The sequence below is a fragment of the Oratosquilla oratoria genome, chromosome 39, assembly GCF_046742065.1.
Source record: "Oratosquilla oratoria isolate Oo_2021 chromosome 39, ASM4674206v1, whole genome shotgun sequence".
Lineage (NCBI taxonomy): Eukaryota > Metazoa > Arthropoda > Malacostraca > Stomatopoda > Squillidae > Oratosquilla > Oratosquilla oratoria.
This window is the reverse complement of record NC_134815.1, coordinates 3,061,005-3,079,947: the sequence shown is the minus strand read 5'-3', so window position 1 is coordinate 3,079,947 and position 18,943 is coordinate 3,061,005. Positions and strand designations below refer to the sequence as shown.

Here is an 18,943-nt window from a genome sequence, read left to right as displayed (position 1 = left end):
ACACACATACACAAACACACATGTATACAAAAATACATATACCAACACAAAATAGACTTACATACAGAAGTACACAGACACACACACATAAACACAAACACACACACACACACTTTTGTCGGATGGACGGTGAGGATTAGAGTTCTGAAGAAAAAGTGAAATTTTCGTGGCCCTCAACGCAAAGGAAGTACCTATTGTATTTACAGGGAAGGGAATAACTTGTGGTGTCATGGGAAAGTGAGGAAAAAGGAGAAGGGGAGGGATTACTGAGGGAAATGGAAGGAAATGAGGAAGGGGAAGACTTGGTCCAAGAGGCCAGACGTCTTGTAAACAAACGGAGGACCGATGATTCTGGTGATGGGATTAACAAAAATGTAAAGATTAGAAATATAGATAAGAGCAGCACAATGGAAGGTGAGGATAATAATTTCCAGGGATTTAATGAGGGTGGGGGGGATACCAACCTCCCCCGATTGACAAGACTAGAGGAGAAACTTGATAAGATGATCGAACATTGGGAAGACAGGTTCGGTAATGTAACCAACATTGCACAGAGAGCTGAAAAGTTGGAAGAACTAGAGAAGGGGAACAAAAATTTAACTAATGAAATAGAAGAATTAAAAAGACAGTTAAAAGAAGTAAAAGAGGAGAATGAAGAATTAAAGAGGAATAATAAAGACAAAAGAGGCCATAGCAAAAGAAGCACAAGGTTGGAAAAAAATCCAGGAAAACAGTAAAGTTGCATTTACTGACATAATTAAACAGCAAATGAAAGAACAATCTGAAGAATCAGTTATCAAAGTGATGAGACAGGAGAATATAGTAAGAGACTTAGCAGATCAAAAGAAATGTATAATTATATTGGGAATGGAAGAGAAACATAACCTAGATAGAACTTCAAGAATCAGTGAGGAAAAAGAAAAAGTAAGCAGTTTACTACAATTAGTTCAGGAAGATGAACCTGAAATTATGAAACAAATTTAAGAGATGTTTAGGCTTGGAAAATATAGTACAGATAAGACCAGACCAATTAAGATTAAATTCAGGTCACAAACAACAGCAGAGAATATCTTAGCAAAAACAGGGAAGCTAGCAGCAAGTGAACAGTATAAAAAGGTATGGATAAAAAGAGAAATGAATAAAGAGGAAAGAGAGGAAGAAAAAATGAAAAGGAAAGAAGCTAAAGAAAAAAACGAGACCAGAACGGAGTCAGAAAAACAAGAATTCTACTGGAGAGTAGTGAATATGAAATTGAGGAAATGGACCATAACAGAGAGAAACAAAAAAGAAACAGAGAATACAATGGAAATAACAGAAAGTTAAGAGTGTCCTACACAAACATAGCTGGATTAATAACCGGACTGAATGAACTGAATGAGTATCTAAAGGAAAAAGTACCGGACATAATGGGCACTGTAGAGACAAAATTAAAAGGTCCACTACCACCCAACAGCATAGGACACAATGCATATAATTATTGGATTAGAAACAGAGAGATAAAACAAGGGGGTGGAGTTATGTTCCTGACTAAGAAGGATATAAACGTGAAGAGTGTCACATATGAAAAGAATAGAGTAGAGATGATTATGATAGAAGTAGAAGACAAAGATAAGAAGAGCAGAAAGTTTGTAATAAACTACATGCCCCCAAAAACAGCCTCGTGGGAAGAGAGTGAACATAAAAGTATGTTAGAAGACACAAGAATAACATTAAACAAGATAATGGAAGATGGAGGAAGAATAGTTATGATGGGCGACTTTAATTGCAAAGAAATCTGCTGGGAAGAGATGACCGTAAAGGGTGAAGACTCATAGGGAAATGTTCTACTTGAGATGATTATTGACCACACAATGACACAATGAATTCAGGAGAACACTAGGTATAGAAATGAAGATGAACCATCGAGACTAGACCTAATAATCACATCAGAACCTGAAATAGTGGAAAAGATAGAATACCAGGCACCAATAAGTAAAAGTGACCACACATTGATAGAACTAGAACTAAATGAGAAAAAATACATGAAAAGAAATGAACAATATAGAAAAGGAAGATTGATGTATGAAAAAACAAATTTTGATAAAATAAGAGAATTCTTTCAAAATGAATACTGGGAAAGAATACACAAAGAAGATACAACAGTAGAAGAGAAATGGAATATTTTGACAAAAATCTATAAAAAAGGGTTGGAAAAGTATGTCCCAAGACAAAAACAAGAAAAAGAATATGTAAAGTGCTGGTACAACAAAAGTTGTAGGGAGTTAAAATACAAAAGAGACAAAGCTATGACCAAATGGAAGAAATACAAAAGACCTGAAAAATGGAAAATATATACTTGTTATAGAAATGAATATGTACAAGCGTGCAGAGAGGAAAAGAGAAAATATGAAAAAGATGTCATAGAAAAATGTAAAGATCAACCAAAACTATTTTACAGATTTGTAAACAACAAACTGAAAAACAAACAAGATTTGGAGAAATTAAGACAAGGAGGAGTTGAATACACAGAGGAAATAGAAGTGGTGGAAATTATGAACAGGCATTTTAAATCAGTGTTTACAAGGGAAAATATACAACCTGAAGAGATCGAATGGAAGGAGAAAGTCCCCCCTATGAAAGAAATAGAAGTAACAAAGACTGAAATAATGAAATACTTGAGTAATCTTGATGTTAGAAAATTGCATGGACCAGATGAAATAGCAAACTGGATTTTGAAAGAATGCAGAAATGAACTGGCAGACAAAATACATAGCATAATAAATAGTTCCTTGAAAGAAGGAAAAGTTCCAGAAGATTGGAAAAAAGCAAATATAGTACCTATATATAAAGGAGGAAATAAAGAAGACCATACCAACTATAGACCAGTCTCTCTAACAAGTACAATAGCAAAAATTTGTGAAAGAATTATCAAAAGTAAATGGGTAAAATATTTAGAAAAAAACAATGTGCTAAATCCAAGGCAATTTGGATTCAGACAAGGACGATCATGCATCACTAATTTAATATGTTTCTATTCAAGGCTAATATATATAATACAAGAAAGAGATGGATGGGCTGATTGTGCATTTCTAGACCTAAAAAAAGCCTTTGACAAAGTACCACATAAGAAGTTGCTTAAGAAATTAGAAACTGAAGGAGGAATACAGGGCAAACTGCTTAAATGGATGGATGACTTTTTGCAAGAAAGGAAAATGAGAGTAGTGATAAGAGACAAACACTCAAAATGGGATGACGTAATAAGCGGTGTTCCACAAGGAACAGTTCTGGCCCCAATAATGTTTGCTATATATATTAATGATATGGATGAAGAAATTGAAAGTTATATGAGCTCCTTTGCAGATGATGCAAAACTATTAAAAAAAGTGAACACGGAAGAAGATTGTGAGTCACTACAGAGTGATCTAAATAAAGTATGGGAATGGAGTAGGAAGCGGGAGATGGAGTATAATGGAATTTGGAAAAAGCAAAAACAGAATAACAGGATCATATAAATTGGGAGAAGAAGGAATAAAAAAAGTAGAAAATGAGAAGGACCTGAGAGTCATTGTTATGAATAATATGTCACCTGAGAAACATATAAATAGGATTTTTGGAGAAACTTATAATTTAATAAGAACAATCAAATGGGCATTTACATACCTGGATGGAGAATTGGTGAAGAAAATTCTTATCACTCTGATAAGACCAAGATTGGAATATGCAGCAACGATGTGGTCACCAAGTACAAAAAAATGTATAAAAAAACTTGAAAGAATACAAAGAGCAATTACAAAATTGGCACCAACACTCTCAAAACTATCATATGAAGAGAGACTAGCAAAACTTGAACTACAGACACTAGAGCAAAGAAGAGAGAGAGGAGATTTGATAGCTATTAACAGAATCATGAAAGGCATAGAAATTATTGATAGAGAGAATCTAATAAAATGGGATGATAGAAATACAAGAGGGCACGGAAAGAAAATCAAGAAAGACAGCTATAGAAGAGATCTGAAAAAGAACAGCTTTCCTCACAGAGTAATAGACAGTTGGAACAAGTTAGATGAGAAAGTGGTGTGTGCAAAAACAATACATGAATTTAAAAATAGTTTAGATAAAATGAGATATGAAGATGGGACACCACGAGCATAGCTCCCCTTCCCGTAAAATACATACATACATACATATACCAAGGCTTTTTCCCCCTTACAAGGGGGGTAGCCAAAAAGAAAAAGGCACAAAATCACTCCCACCCATTCCATCCCTGAATACACTCCACACCCCTCCACCCTCCCTCTTACCTTAGCACCTCCTGAATGACGGGTCATCCCTGCACCTTGTTCACTGCCCTGGGTCAGAAGCAGTGTCGCAAGACACAGCACATCCACAGCAAGGCCGCTTCATTAAATCGGCGACCCCCCCTCTCCGTCCCCCCATTGCATAAAATGAGAGGACGGGGAGAAATCCCTTCGGGCTGCGTCAAAATTTTGCTCACACATACTACCTCACCCCCCATCCACCCGCCCATTCCACCTCATGCAATCACAACATCATCCATATACAACCATTCTCCATTCACCCCTGTCTTCTGTCCTCTCCCATCCTTCCTCAACAGACATTCCCCTCTTCCCCAAAGCCCCCTTCACCCCATCCATCCACCTCATCCTAGGATGCCCCCTCATGTTCACTCCCTCCACATCTGCCTTCCACACCTCTTTCACTAGTCTTTCTTCACTCATTCTTTCCATGTGTCCAAACCATCCTAATATTTTTTCATCAACCCTATCTCCCAGCTCCTTTTCCACCCCTGTTCTCCTTCTCACCTCCTCATTTCTCACTCTATCTAGCCTAGTAACCCCCATCATACTTCTCAGACACCTCATCTCAAACACATTCAAACTCCTTCTCTCTTCTTCCTTTATGTTCCATGTTTCTGCCCCATACAGTGCTGTTGGCACGCATCAAGAATAGATGGGTAAAACATCTGGAAGACAACATATCAAACCCAAGACAATTCAGGTTCAGACAAGGAAGATCATGCACCACAAACTTAATATGCTTCTACTCAAGGCTAATAGACATAGTGCATGAAAGAAATGGATGGTCTGATTGTGCTTTCCTAGACTTGCAAAAAGCCTTTGACAAAGTACCACACAGAAAATTACTAAAAAAAACTGGAACACATAGGAGGAATACAAGGGAACCTACTAAAATGGATGGAGGACTTCCTGACTGGTAGAAAGATGAGAGTAGTGCTCAGAGAAAAATATTCAGATTGGAAAGAGGTGATCAGTGGAGTACTGCAAGGATCTGTACTGGCACCAATAATGTTTGCTATCTATATGAATGACATGGACGAGGACATGAACTGTTACATGAGCTTCTTTGCTGATGACGCCAAACTGTTAAGGAAAGTAGAAACTGATAAGGACTGTGAAGCACTGCAAGAAGACCTGAATAGGGTATGGAACTGGAGTCAGAAATGGGAAGTGGACTTTAATACTAAGAAGTGTAGCATAATGGAGTTTGGAAAAAGCAAAAACAGAATATCAGGAAAATATACAATTGGAACCAAGGAAGTAAAGAAAGTAGGATCCGAAAAAGATTTGGGAGTAATCATCACGAATGACTTGTCCTATGATAAACAGATTAACAAAATTGTCGGGGAGACTTACAACTTGCTAAGATCAATAAAAGTGGCATTTGCATACTTGGACGAAGACATGATAAAAAGAATATTGGTTACATTGATAAGGCCTAGCTAGAGTATGCGGCAACATTGTGGTCCCCCAGTACCAAAAAGAATATAAGAAAATAGAAAGAATCCAAAGAGCAGCTACAAAAATGGCACCTGCACTTGCAAACCTATCATACGAGGAGAGATTGGCTAAACTGGAGTTACTGACACTGGAGCAAAGAAAAGAGAGAGGTGACCTACTGACCATCTACAGAATCATGAAAGGCATAGAGATACTTGATAGAGAGGACTTACTTAACTGGGACAAGAGAAACACAAGAGGACATGGAAAGAAAATCAAAAAACATAGCTATAGAAGAGAACTGAAGAAAAACAGTTTTCCACATAGAGTTTTGGACACTTGGAACAAACTGGATAATGAAATAGTATGTGCAAAAACCATTCATGAGTTCAAAAGCAAACTAGACACTGCGAGATACAATGGCGGGACACCACAAGCATAGCTCCCCTTCCTGCAAAATACAACTAGGTAAATACATTCAGACTCCTTCTCTCTTCCTCTCTCATGTTCCATGTTTCTGCCCCGTACATTGCTGTTAGCACAATCACTCCTTCATATAACCTCCTCTTAGCATCCATTCCCAAATGTCTATTTCTCATTACACTTTTTAATCCACCAAGGCATTTACTCACATCTCTCAACCTACATTCTACCTCCAACCCAACTCCTCCCTTTCCTGTCACATTCGTACCCAAGTATCTGAAACTATCCACTTCCTCCAGTTTCTCACCCTTAATGCTCACTTCCAGTCTACTGTCACTCTCTCCCCTTGTACATCTCATCACCTTACTTTTGCCCACATTTATCTTCAGCTTCCTTCTTTCACACACCTTCTCAAACTCTGTCACTAACTTCCTCAATCCCTCCTCTGATCCTGCTATAAGTGCAGTGTTGTCAGCAAACAACAGCTGGCTCACCTCCCACTTTTCTCCATTTAATTTAATCATCTCCAACCCCTGACACACTACCCTTGCATTCACCTCTCGCACCCCCCCATCCATGTAAAGATTGAACAGCCAGGGCAACATAACACACCCCTGACAAAGTCCCACCTTTACCTCGATGGTTCCATTTGATATATAAATCATTTAAAAACAACCCAATACACTACAAACTGGAGCTGCAACCAACACAAGGAAAAAGTCACACACACACACCAAAACACCCTAAACATACTACAGATGAACATAAAGGGACTCGCCACAAATTATAACCCCTCTCAGTCACTGATTACACAATAATAAGAGAGGACAACACAAAAAGGTGGCCTCGTAACACAACAGCATGCCCTTCTCCAACAAAACACAAAACAATAAATCACAGACACCATCACTGATATAATCACATTCCAAACAAAGAAAACAACAATATCACAAAAATGTATGTCTGACCACTTACACCAACCCCAAGAGGCTACAATCCACAGCTCCAACTGCTCAATTCGATAACAAATCACACTGACACACAACCTGAATGCATACTACCCATACTGGCTTGTCACAAACAGCAGATCAAAGAGGACAAATCCTGAACAGCTCCCTGACCTAAACGTAATTAACTCTTGCAACAACCCCACCTGACAGCCTCTCCAACACAATCATCAACCTACATCACCTGACAAGACAATGTCCTCACCCTCCGTACAAATCCAAACCACATAGGAAACCATACAAGACCTATCAAAGTCACCTACCAATTAAGATCATAAAATTGGAAGAGAAATTACAACCCAGGACAAAGAGGACTTTTGTAAATTACCAAAAAGCAAACTAGTGAACATATTTAGAAGATATTGAGAAAGAGCTAGAACACTTTGAAGTAAGCCAATTCTCATCCCTGGATAAAGCTGTAAACAAAATGGTAACTACCATCCAGAAAGCAAGTATAAAACAAATATCTAGAGGCTACAAAAAACGAGGATGGAGTGTCTGTAAGCAGCAGTTATCTAAGGGTCAAATAATATCTATCTATATACCAAGTCAAAGGTACACACCTACTCCCACCCATTCCACTCCCAACCACCACCCTTGTTTCCCTCTCATCTTAGCTCCTAGTGGATGAAGGGTCATTATCTCCTGCCCATTGCCCAGGTCAGACACAGTGCAGCAAGACAGTACATCCACAGCAAGGCCTCTTCCCTTGTGCTGAAAATAGAGAAGACTGGGAAAAATCCCTAGCACAAATCCTCCCCCCACAGTGGCAAGACAACCGCTGAACATGTTGGTTCCTGGCAGTATGATTAATTTCACCTACAGTGCTACAATGGTAGGCAACGCATTCAAGATACAAAAATTCACCACCCCTTAAGGGAGTTACCATTTTTGACTTTGCACTGGTCCACTGCAGCCCTGGCGACCAATCTTATGTCAAGCACCGTAGACTGTATAGTCACCAAACATCCCATTAATGAGATGCTTGTACTAATTAAGTTCAATTATGAAAATTATCTATACATATCTACATAATATTAATGACCCACTTTCAGATAAGAATAGGTGAAAGTAAAAAGATCTGTATATTTCGATCACTAACTGTGATCTTTTTACTTTCGCCTATTCTTCTCCGAAAGTGGGTCATTAGTATAATTTTACCAATATGCTACGACATTACTTTGTTGCGTTAGCTAAATAAAAATAAATATATATACTGTGTGTGTGCACACACAAACACATATATATATATATATATATATATATATATATATATATATATATATGAATATATTTATATTATATAAACATATATATATATATATACAGTGATCCCTCGTTTTTCGCGGTTAATGGGGACCAGAACCCCCCACGAAAGGTGAAAAACCACAAAGTAGGATCTGCCCTCCCCCCCTGGGAATTTTCGTGTATGTTTATGTGGGTACCAGAATGTTTCAAATATGTAAACAGTATTTATACTTTACATATTTGAGACAAAGATTACAACAGTACACATATTTACTTGAATCGTTAATTATAAAACCTTATACAGTAATTAACATTTATTATACAGTAATTAAGGGGGATCAGACACACTGATAGAAAAATATTAATAAAAAAGTTTTTTATTTATTGACTTGATATTTTTACAGTATAATCAAATCTTTATTTTCCATATTCCATGAGCATTTGAACGATGTATGTCCGTCTCTTCATCTGTCAGTCCATATGATGTCATTGATGACATCACAAATGTTTTCCAATCTTAATACTTTACCTAGACTAACCTGCTTTTGCATGTAACATCTGAAGTACCAAACAAACAGTGTGTAATTTCGTTTTTTCCTAAAATCTTAATAGATCAAGATATACATAGGTCATAAAATGCATGACTTTGTGACATCGCACTGATAGCATTTTTTCCAATCAATTCCCTCTAGCGATATTATTTATCATTCTAATCTCTATCAAAACTTACACGAGAAAGGCACAACATTCATGTGTTGGCATGGTAAGTTTTAAGAAAATTTGATTATTTTTTTATCATTTTTTATGAATATTTTGGAAAAACCCGCGAAGCACTGAAGCCGCAAAACGTGAAGGGGGAAGTGGTGAGGGAACACTGTATATATATATATATATATATATATATATATATATATATATATATATATATATATATATATATATATATCAAAGTATATAATAATCTACTATATGGTACTTACTCTGTAAGGGGAGAATGCAGAACAACGTCCATGGCTATCCCACAAAGTCATGTCATCCGAGTCCCCCTCCTCCTTTACCATCAGTTGACCCCCATCATCATCCGATGACGAACCCATTATGGCTGATGAAAAATGACAAATAAGCAACAGTTATACCTATAACAAATTACAGTTTATATATGAATGGTGCAAAATTACTTTAAAAAGAATCCTTGTACTCAAACTACCAATATGCAGTCTCAGGTCTCTCAGACAAGACACAAAATCTGAAGTTATCCAGCAACAGCCACCAGATGAGAAATTTTGTATTATTGTCTGAATTAAGCGAGTGCTGGACATTGTAAGATTACATGTTCAGTCTTCCAAAAATAAACAATTGTGTACTACACTTCCACATATCAAACATGCACCTCAAACACAAGAACACAAGAATTCCAAGCTCTCAAAAATGTAATCAACTACATACATACTGCATAATACTCACACTATGGAAACATGTAAAAATCATTACACTTCTTAAACACAACATTGAACATGATACCCAGAGTTCAAATACCATAAAGACTGATTAGTGCTCTGGATTTAACTTAAGTGTTAGTACTGGAATAGTACCCATTGTTCCATTCTGTAACTCCATACATTACCCAGTATCTCATTTACACTGGCTCCACTAAACTTTCCCCTAATGCATTTGTTACCCTTAGCCTTGCCTCACCCACAAATCAGCATAACTGTCATACATTTCTTTCAGTTACCAGAGATAACCTCCATATCTCCATACTGCTCTGAACACCTAGTACATTCTTCCCTTGTTATTTTGAACTATGTGACAAATGTGTTCTTCTCATTATCTGCACTTCATGTATATTGAATTGATTCATTGCCAAATGAAATTATTATTATCATTACCTCACATATCTCTCTCCAGTTGCCCACTAGCATGTCCACATCAGTAAAGCTCCAGTAACACACAAATTAATTTTTTCTTTTTCTATTTGCATCTGAAAGATATTTTCCTATGGAATTATTTGTTAGGTTAAGTTAGGAGCTACTTGACAAGTTTCATGTTAAATACCAGTGTTTGAGTGCTTCTGGAATTTTACCTATTCCCCAGACACCTTCAACTTTTTAGTTTTACAATCATCTCCCCCATTCACCTGTTCAACAACCTTGTGGTCTCTACGTTTGGATACTACGACTTTACTTCCTGATAAAAATTAACTTCATTTTTTTTTCCAACAAACCTTACCAAGTTCACTTGCCCATTCTCTTCAAGTCTTCCTCGTCAATTTCCTAATTTTTACACGATTTGCTCATGTGTCCGAACTGTACCACGCTATCCTACATACAATTTCCATGCTATGAGTATATCAGTCCTATGGACTTACTTACTCCTTTATTTACGCTGTCAGTCTCTATTGTTTACATTTTAGGATTGGCTATGCCTGTGTGGTCGAGACAAATGCAGAGCGATATCGCACGATAACCTTGTGTTATGTTATATCATTTTTGTGACTTAACCCTTCATTCACCATAAATTATATTACGTTTCTCACCAGAATTTAAAACATATAATAGAAATAAGTAATGGCCATTGCCTAATCATTTGACGTGTTTCTGCCATCGGTGTATAATGACTGGTCTTGAATTTGATCATTTCACCTCTTTCCGGTTTTATTTAATTTATTATTATGTTCTGGATTAGAACTAAGCTCTGTGTCTCCACTTATCATCACGATTTATTTACTTTGAATTAAATTATGTTGTCCGGCTGGACAGTTACCATGAAATCAATCAATCAATCAATCAAATCAGCCATCCTGAGTCCACTGCTGAACAAAGGCCTCCTTCATAGCATTCCATGATTCACACGACCGCGCCATCCTCTGCCACGTCACTCCTACAAACTTCTCAATCTTGTCTCTCCACCTCCTGCCTGGTCTCCCTCTTCCACGCTTCTTATCCCGCGGCGTCCATTCAGTAACATACTTGCTCCATCGCTCACCAGTCGTTCGCACTAACTTACCTGCCCAATTCTACTTCCTCTCTTTTACTGCCTCCACAACATCTTTCACTCTAGTCTGCTCTCTTTCGGACTCTCAGTGTTATTCCCATCATTGATCTCTCCATTCTCCTCTGTGCAGTCCTTAGCTTTGTTTTCATTGCCTTCGTTAGTTTCCAAGTCTCACACCCATAGATTATTGCTGGCAGAATGCACTGATTGTAAACTTTACCTTTCAAACATAAAGGTAGAGAGCCTCTCAGGACTTTATTATACCTACCATACACTTTCCAACCAATTGTAATGCATCTTTTTATTCCATTATCATGATCTCTCATCACTTTCACCTAGTGCCCTAAATAATTATACTCCTCAAATTCTTCAAGACTCTCACCATCAATTACAATCTCTTTACTTTGAACTTTCGTGTTGAACACTACTTTTGTTTTACTCTTATTCATTTTTAAACCTACTTTAAGACTTTCCTTGTTTAGATCACTCAGCATATCTTGCAAGTCTTCTGCTCTTTCTGAAATAAGAATGATGTCATCCACAAATCTTAGGTGGTTCAAATATTCGCCATTAATCTTTAAACCTTACTCAATCTTCTGTGGAGAATATTATGACTTCCGACAGATTTCCCATCTCTTTCAATATGAATGTTGACGGTGTAAGTTAATCTAGGCGACCGTTCCACCGAGTTAATACTGGGATACTTTGTGTGAACTTGTATACAACATTCAGCAACAACAAAACTACGTTCCTGTGATCGGGAGGGACTCATCGAACCCTGAAAAGTACAATGGCATCACAAAGCATCATGTATCTTTGTGAATATGTAATCATTTCAGTCATTCAGGTTGGTTTGGATATTTCCTGTAACTCAATTTATGACTTACCGTGGTGACGGTGATGTGTGCGACGACTTCGGGCGTGGCATGGAGGATGAGTATGAGAATGGGGAGAAGGATAAAGGTATGTGTTGAGGGGAATGGTTCTCTCACAGAATCCCCTCACTGGTTTAAGACACGCTTCGTCGTATATCCACTTCACACATGATATATATAAGGTCTGTGATTGGGGTAAATTCATGTCACTCCCCAGTCACGAATCACTAACACTTCTGGTCAAATACATCTCTTGTCTTGGACTTGACTTGTACTCAACTGCGTTATAGGGGCGGCAGGGGCCTCTTGGCCCCGAACGCCTAGTGACCTTTGACCTCTCGTTGCCAAGGGTCTATGGGAAGTACAACTTCTCCTTAACTGAAGTGAAGATGTTGCACGATACATATATTATATAATCCCCATGCATGGGAAATATAGATGGGTAATGCACCAGAACCAATACTCAAGACGGAGAAGTCACCAAGTGGTAAATAAGACGATTAATAATGAAAATGATATATCGGTAACTCGACATTCCTGAGAGGGGTTAGTCAACCAGCTTGTGGTAACTAGGGGTGTCGAGTCATTTCTATAGTGCTTTATATCATGTTTTCGTATATATAAACAAAAATTATATGCCACTCTATCTAAATGGAAAAAGTAAGACTGTATAATTTGTCATGCAAGCTTTCATATACTAAGCTTCTAGAATACGAATTTAATACAGCTTGATATGATTAATTGCTGTATTTCAATCTTAATCCTAATTCTACTGCTATCAATTCACTCAATTAACTGAGGCCGTAACCACATATGTGTATATTAATTTGTAATACTAGCTTATTTACTCTAAAAAATGCCTCTGTCGGGATTTAATCCCGACATCTTCTGAAAATATCTTCCAAGCAAGCTGTAAATAGTTTGGGTGAAATTGTATCGCCTTGCCTTATTCCATTCTCGATCTCGATCTTTTCTGTATCTTTATGAGGCCGAATTATAGCGGTACCTTTCGCATAAATCTTTTCTAAAACTCTTACAATCTGTTCGTTTGTGCCCTGCTTGCGTAGCGAGTTTAGTACTGCTATTTGTTCTACCAAGCCAAGGGCCCTCTCGTAATCTACAAAAGCTAAACACAGAGGTATATTATATTCTGTCGTTTTCTCGATTAGTTGGTTTATCGCTTGCAAATGGTCAAGAGTCGAATATACGCTCCTAAAGCCTGCCTGTTCTCTCGGTAGGTTTCCATCTAAAACTTTGCTTAGTCTATTTGTAAGGATCTTGGAGAATACTTTCTATACATTTGATAGCAAGCTAACCGGTCGATAGTTACTAAGGTCCTTCTGGTCTCCTTTTTTATGAAGCAAAATCACTATAGCATTGCATCAGGAACTCGTTCCTGACGTAAGCACTGGGTGTACAACTCAGCTAATTTAATATGAACTAATTTACCTGCATCTTTCAACAGATCTATCGATATACCATCTTCCCAGGTGCTTTTCCTCGTTTCATAGTTTTTAGAGCAAATTCTACTTCTTCCTTTGTAATCTCTGGTACACTACTAACGTCTACATTTGAATTTACTGACAACTACGGTCTTCGACAAGTAAAGCTCTTGGTAAAATTCCTCTACTCTTTTTGCCATTCTGTCCCTGCATTTAATGATTTCTCCATTTCTATCTTTCAAACAAATCATTTGCTGTCTTCCTAAAGCATGTCTGCGCTCGGTCACTTTAATGCTTTTACCTTTCCGAATAGCTTCCTCTATTTCATCCATGTTTCTCTTTTCTCTAATCTCTCCCTTTTGTTGATAAGCTTGTTTAATTCTATTCTTTCTATTTCCTCTTCCTGCTTTTAATCTGCATAGTCCTTCTTCTTTTAATTAGGGCATCTGTAGCTTTGGAGTATTTGTTCTCACTAATGTTTTTTGTACTTCCTACTTTCTTTGCCGATTCCCTAATGATATTCACCAAATTCAAATTAATATCTTTCACGCTGTCCTCGTTAATTCTTAAGAGCCTCGAATCTATTTTTAATTTCAAACTGAAATTTTTTGTTATTATTCTTAACCTTTGCAAGGCTGATTTTCTTTCTTAAAATTAGTTTATTTTTCTCGGCTCTGAAATTGAATTTAGCTATGCAACCTACCATTCTATGGTCACTACCTATGTTCACTTTATCTATCACCGTAACATTGCCAACGCTTTTACTCTCATCTCCTAATATGAAGTCTATTTCGTTCTTTGTTGTTCCATTTGGACTTCTCCACGCCCATTTACGACCTACGCGCTTTTGGAAGAAAGTGTTCATTATCCTCACCTTGTAGTTCTCTGCAAAATTGACTAACATCTCGCCTCTGCCATTTCTTTCACTTACTCCAAACTTACCAATGCACGTCTCATCTCCCATCTTCTTCCCCACTTTAGCATTAAAGTCTCCTATTACCAACGTGTACTTACTTTTTTCTTGATCCATTACCTGACTTAAATCATCATAGAACGACTCAATTTCATCGTCTGAACTCTGTAAAGTTGGTGCATAAACTTGAACTATTTTTAGGGTGTATCTTTTACACAGCCTAATCACAATCCAAGCTACCCTGTCTGACAAACTACTGAATTTAACTACGTTACCAGCAACCTCTCGGTTGATCAAGAATCCTACTCCACTAGATCTTTCTTTGTCCTTACCTATATAGTAGAACAGGTGGTGACATTCTTGTAATTATATAAGCTTTTCTTCCTCTCTTCGGACTTCGCTCAATCCTACGATGTCCCACTTGATGTTGTCTAGTTCTTCCATAAACTCTCAAGCCTGTGGTCTTCCGAGAGACTTCTTACGTTGTAGGAATATATATATATACATATAAATATATATATATATATATATATATACATATATATTTATATATATATATGTATATATATATATTGATGAAGGTGGAAAAAGAAGTCATGGGGCTAGTTCCGAGTTCCTGAGTTTGTTCCTGACCGGTTTCGCTCTATTCTTATATATATATATATATATATATATATATATATATATATACAGTGTATATATTTATATACATATATATATATATACATATATATATATATACATATATATATGCATATCAAGTAACGTAGGTGTCGTAACACACGAATAGAATAAAACTTAAACCCACTCTCTGAGAAAGATAAGCTGAGATACAGAGTAAACCGTATATTTCGACAACTGACTGTGGTCCTCTTCAGCAGTTACGAACTGAAGAGGACCACAGTCAGTGGTCGAAATATACGGTTTTACTCTGTATCTCAGCTTATCTTTCTCCGAGAGTGGGTTTGAGTTATATATATATATATATATATATATATATATATATATATATATACATAAATGTATATATATATGTAATTATATACATATACGTATATATACATACATATATATATATATATATGTATATATGTATATATACATACATATATATATCAGTGGCGACTCCGGCCGTCAGGCTACTCGGGCTTAGCTCGAGTATTATATTTTCTAAAATGAACATGTAATTACAGCCAGTTAGCTCGGGCTCCATTTATTTCGCCTGGCCACAGTTCATATATTTTCGTTCAGCGTCTGGGATTCGTCTACTCTAGGTGGGCACTGGGCTGTGTCAGAATATAAACATTGCTCCTATATAACGCGCCTGACTCGTCACCCAATGATAGTCGAGCTGCTTCTCGGCTCGGCCAATCAGAGCTTTTCCGGATCCTGCCTCGATCCTGCCTCCGCCGCTCGGGCTCAAAGCTTACAGCCTTGTTGTTATCTATAATTGTAAGAATTTAAAAGTAATTCAAATTCAATGTTTCCTTGAAACAATAGATTTCTACAGAGCTTAGGATTTAAATTCCAATGTATGAAAGATCTCAATTCTACAATATTCTTAAAGGAACGGAAAACTGTCCAGTAACTCGGGCTAATACAAATTAGCTTGGTAAGCTCGTTAAAAGACTAACTGGCATCTCTTGAGTTGCTGATGCGCTCGGGCTCAGAGCTTACCGGCCCAAGTTGTTATCTATAATTGTAAGAATTAAAAGTAATTCAAATTCAATGTTTCCTTGAAACAATAGATTTCTACAGAGCTTAGGATTTAAATTCTAATGTAAGAAAGATTTAAATTATACAATATTCTTAAAGGAACGGAAAACTGTCCAGTAACTCGGGCTAATACGTATTAGCTTGGTAGATGTAAAAGTCTACGGTGTACATTACGTCTCTTACCTTCATTTATGCATGTGTCTTAGGCGAAATCTGTGATGAGCCCGAGTGACGTTGATGACCTGGAGTCGCCTCTGATATATATATATATATATATTTATATATATATATATATATATATATATACATACATGAAAATAATATGCAGAAAAAACATATATATATATATATATATATACATATATATAATTATACATATATACGGACATATATATATATATATATATATATATATATATATACATATATACGGACATATATATATATATATATATATACATATATATATATATATATTATATACACATACATGTACACATACAAATATATATATATATATATATATATATATATATACATATATATATATATACATATATACGCATATATGACGTAAGCGGAGTAGGAAACACAGGAGTCTTGGTCTTGAGTTTATTCCTGACTAGTTTCGCAGGTATGATTTTTCAAAGGAATGACTCCTTTGAAAAAGCACACCTGCGAAACTAGTCAGGAATAAATTCAAGACTAAGACTCCTGTGTTTCCTACTCCGCTTACGTCAACCTGTCTTAATGTCTCAGCATAAACATACGTTTGGATCATAGTGTCCCATTACCTAAGTGGTTTTCTGCGAATACACACACATATATATATATACATATATACACACATATACGGTATATACACATATACACAGACACACACACACACACACACACACACACACACACACACACGAATTTAAGAGCAAACTAGACACTGCGAGACACAAATAGGGACACCACGAGCATAGCTCCCCTTCCCGTAAGATACAACTAGGCAAATACAACCAGGCAAATACAGCTAGGCAAATACAACAGTTAAACACACACACATACACACACACACACACACACACACACACACACACGAGATATGAAGACGGGACCCCACGAGCATAGCTCCCCTTCCCGTAAAATACAACTAGGTAAATACACACACCACACTAAATTACTGGGAATCACTATGGATGACCAGTTGGACTGGAAACATCATGTGACAAACACCGTCATTGCAGCATCTTATCGATTATGCATGCTGCGAAGGCTGAGATCACTTGGAACACCAGAGAAGGAGTTTATTCTGCCTAAACTCTGCTATGCATCTCCAGCCTGGACCCCCTCCATCAATCTCCCTCAGGAACGGCAGCTGGAAAGGGCACAGAAAAAGGCACGCAAAATCATCCTAGGCTCCTCTTATTCCAACTACGAGGCTGCTCTAACCAACCTCAACCTGCCCAAACTCTCAGACCGTCACAAGGAGACACAAAGAAAATTCGGCCTCAAGCTATTACGTCATCGTCTCCACCGTAACCTGCTACCGTCGGAAGCTGACCGTCCTGCCCGACCGGGGCACAAGACATCACAATAGACTCTAGCTTTTTAAAGCACCACGCATAGACAGATATAAACACAATTCCATACCTTCTATTGCACATTTTAACATCTAATCCAAATATCATATTAACACTAAGACGCATCTATCATTTTTATATGTTCATGTATTTGTATAGTGCACAATCACTTCAGCATCATAATATGTATAGGTAATCATTTATTATGTACTCTCTTCCCTTACTATGTGTATTTTCAGCCTCCGGCTGCCACTTTTTCAATAAACAGTTTATCATAATTATTATAATTATAAAGATTATAATAATTATAATTATAATAATTGTAATAATTATAATAATTATAATTCTCATTCTTCTCACCAGACGTCAGTTAGGTCATGGCCTGTCAGCTGCCGGTGCCTCGTTTGCAAGTATCCGCCACTCCATTCTATCCATGAATATTTGATTCCGTGACATTTCATCCAAGCTTGTTCCTCTCCCATTCAAAGCATCATCCACTCCCTCGATCTATCTTCGCCTTGGTCTTCCTACTGGTTTTGTTCCTTCTGGTATGTGATTCAAAATTATCTTTGGATATTTTTCTTCATCCATGCACTTAATTCCAAAATTGATGTCATTCCAAACTCACGTCTTACGAGGGGTGATCAAAAAGTAATGACAGTGATACCATATATTTTCACGGTACAGAGGTAAATCCAAATAGTGGCCTACATTCCTTCAAAGTACTCCCCTCCTGCCTCTATGCAACGTTCTATCCTCTTTCGCCACTTCATGAAGCACTCACGGTACTCAGAAGCCGATATACCTCGTAGCTCTGAATTGACTGCTCGCGCCAGATCTTGGATGCGATGAAACAGCTTCCCTGCGATCGCACCCTTGATCTTTGGAAACAACAAAAAATCACAGGGAGCAAGGTCAGGCGAGTAGGGTGGGTGGGGGAGAAGTGTGATACCCTGTTGCTCCAGGAACTGCACAGTGAGGCGAGCTTTGTGGGGGGCAGCATTGTCATGGTGCAG

At 37.3% G+C, this 18,943-nt stretch overlaps 1 protein-coding gene across 13 annotated transcripts in view; it reads right to left on the bottom strand.

The window, feature by feature from the left end:
- Positions 1-12,505, bottom strand: part of LOC143020258 (uncharacterized) — a 43,898-nt gene extending 31,393 nt beyond the window's left edge. For 3 of the 13 annotated variants that reach the window (XR_012965885.1, XM_076176454.1, XM_076176456.1), the window contains exons 1-3: positions 12,298-12,505; positions 9,397-9,518; positions 3,640-3,675 (exon numbers count right to left, since the gene is read on the bottom strand). Coding sequence is in view for 12 of the 13 variants with exons in the window: in XM_076176454.1 (XP_076032569.1) it covers positions 3,640-3,675; positions 9,397-9,518; positions 12,298-12,490 (351 nt within the window). In the remaining variant the exon portion in view is untranslated. Of the gene's footprint in view, positions 1-3,639; positions 3,676-9,396; positions 9,519-10,305; positions 10,491-10,553; positions 10,594-10,640; positions 10,872-12,297 lie in introns of those variants that run through there. The other 10 variants (XM_076176457.1, XM_076176458.1, XM_076176461.1 and 7 more) reach the window with 10 other exon arrangements.
- Between the last annotated feature and the right edge of the window lie 6,438 nt (positions 12,506-18,943).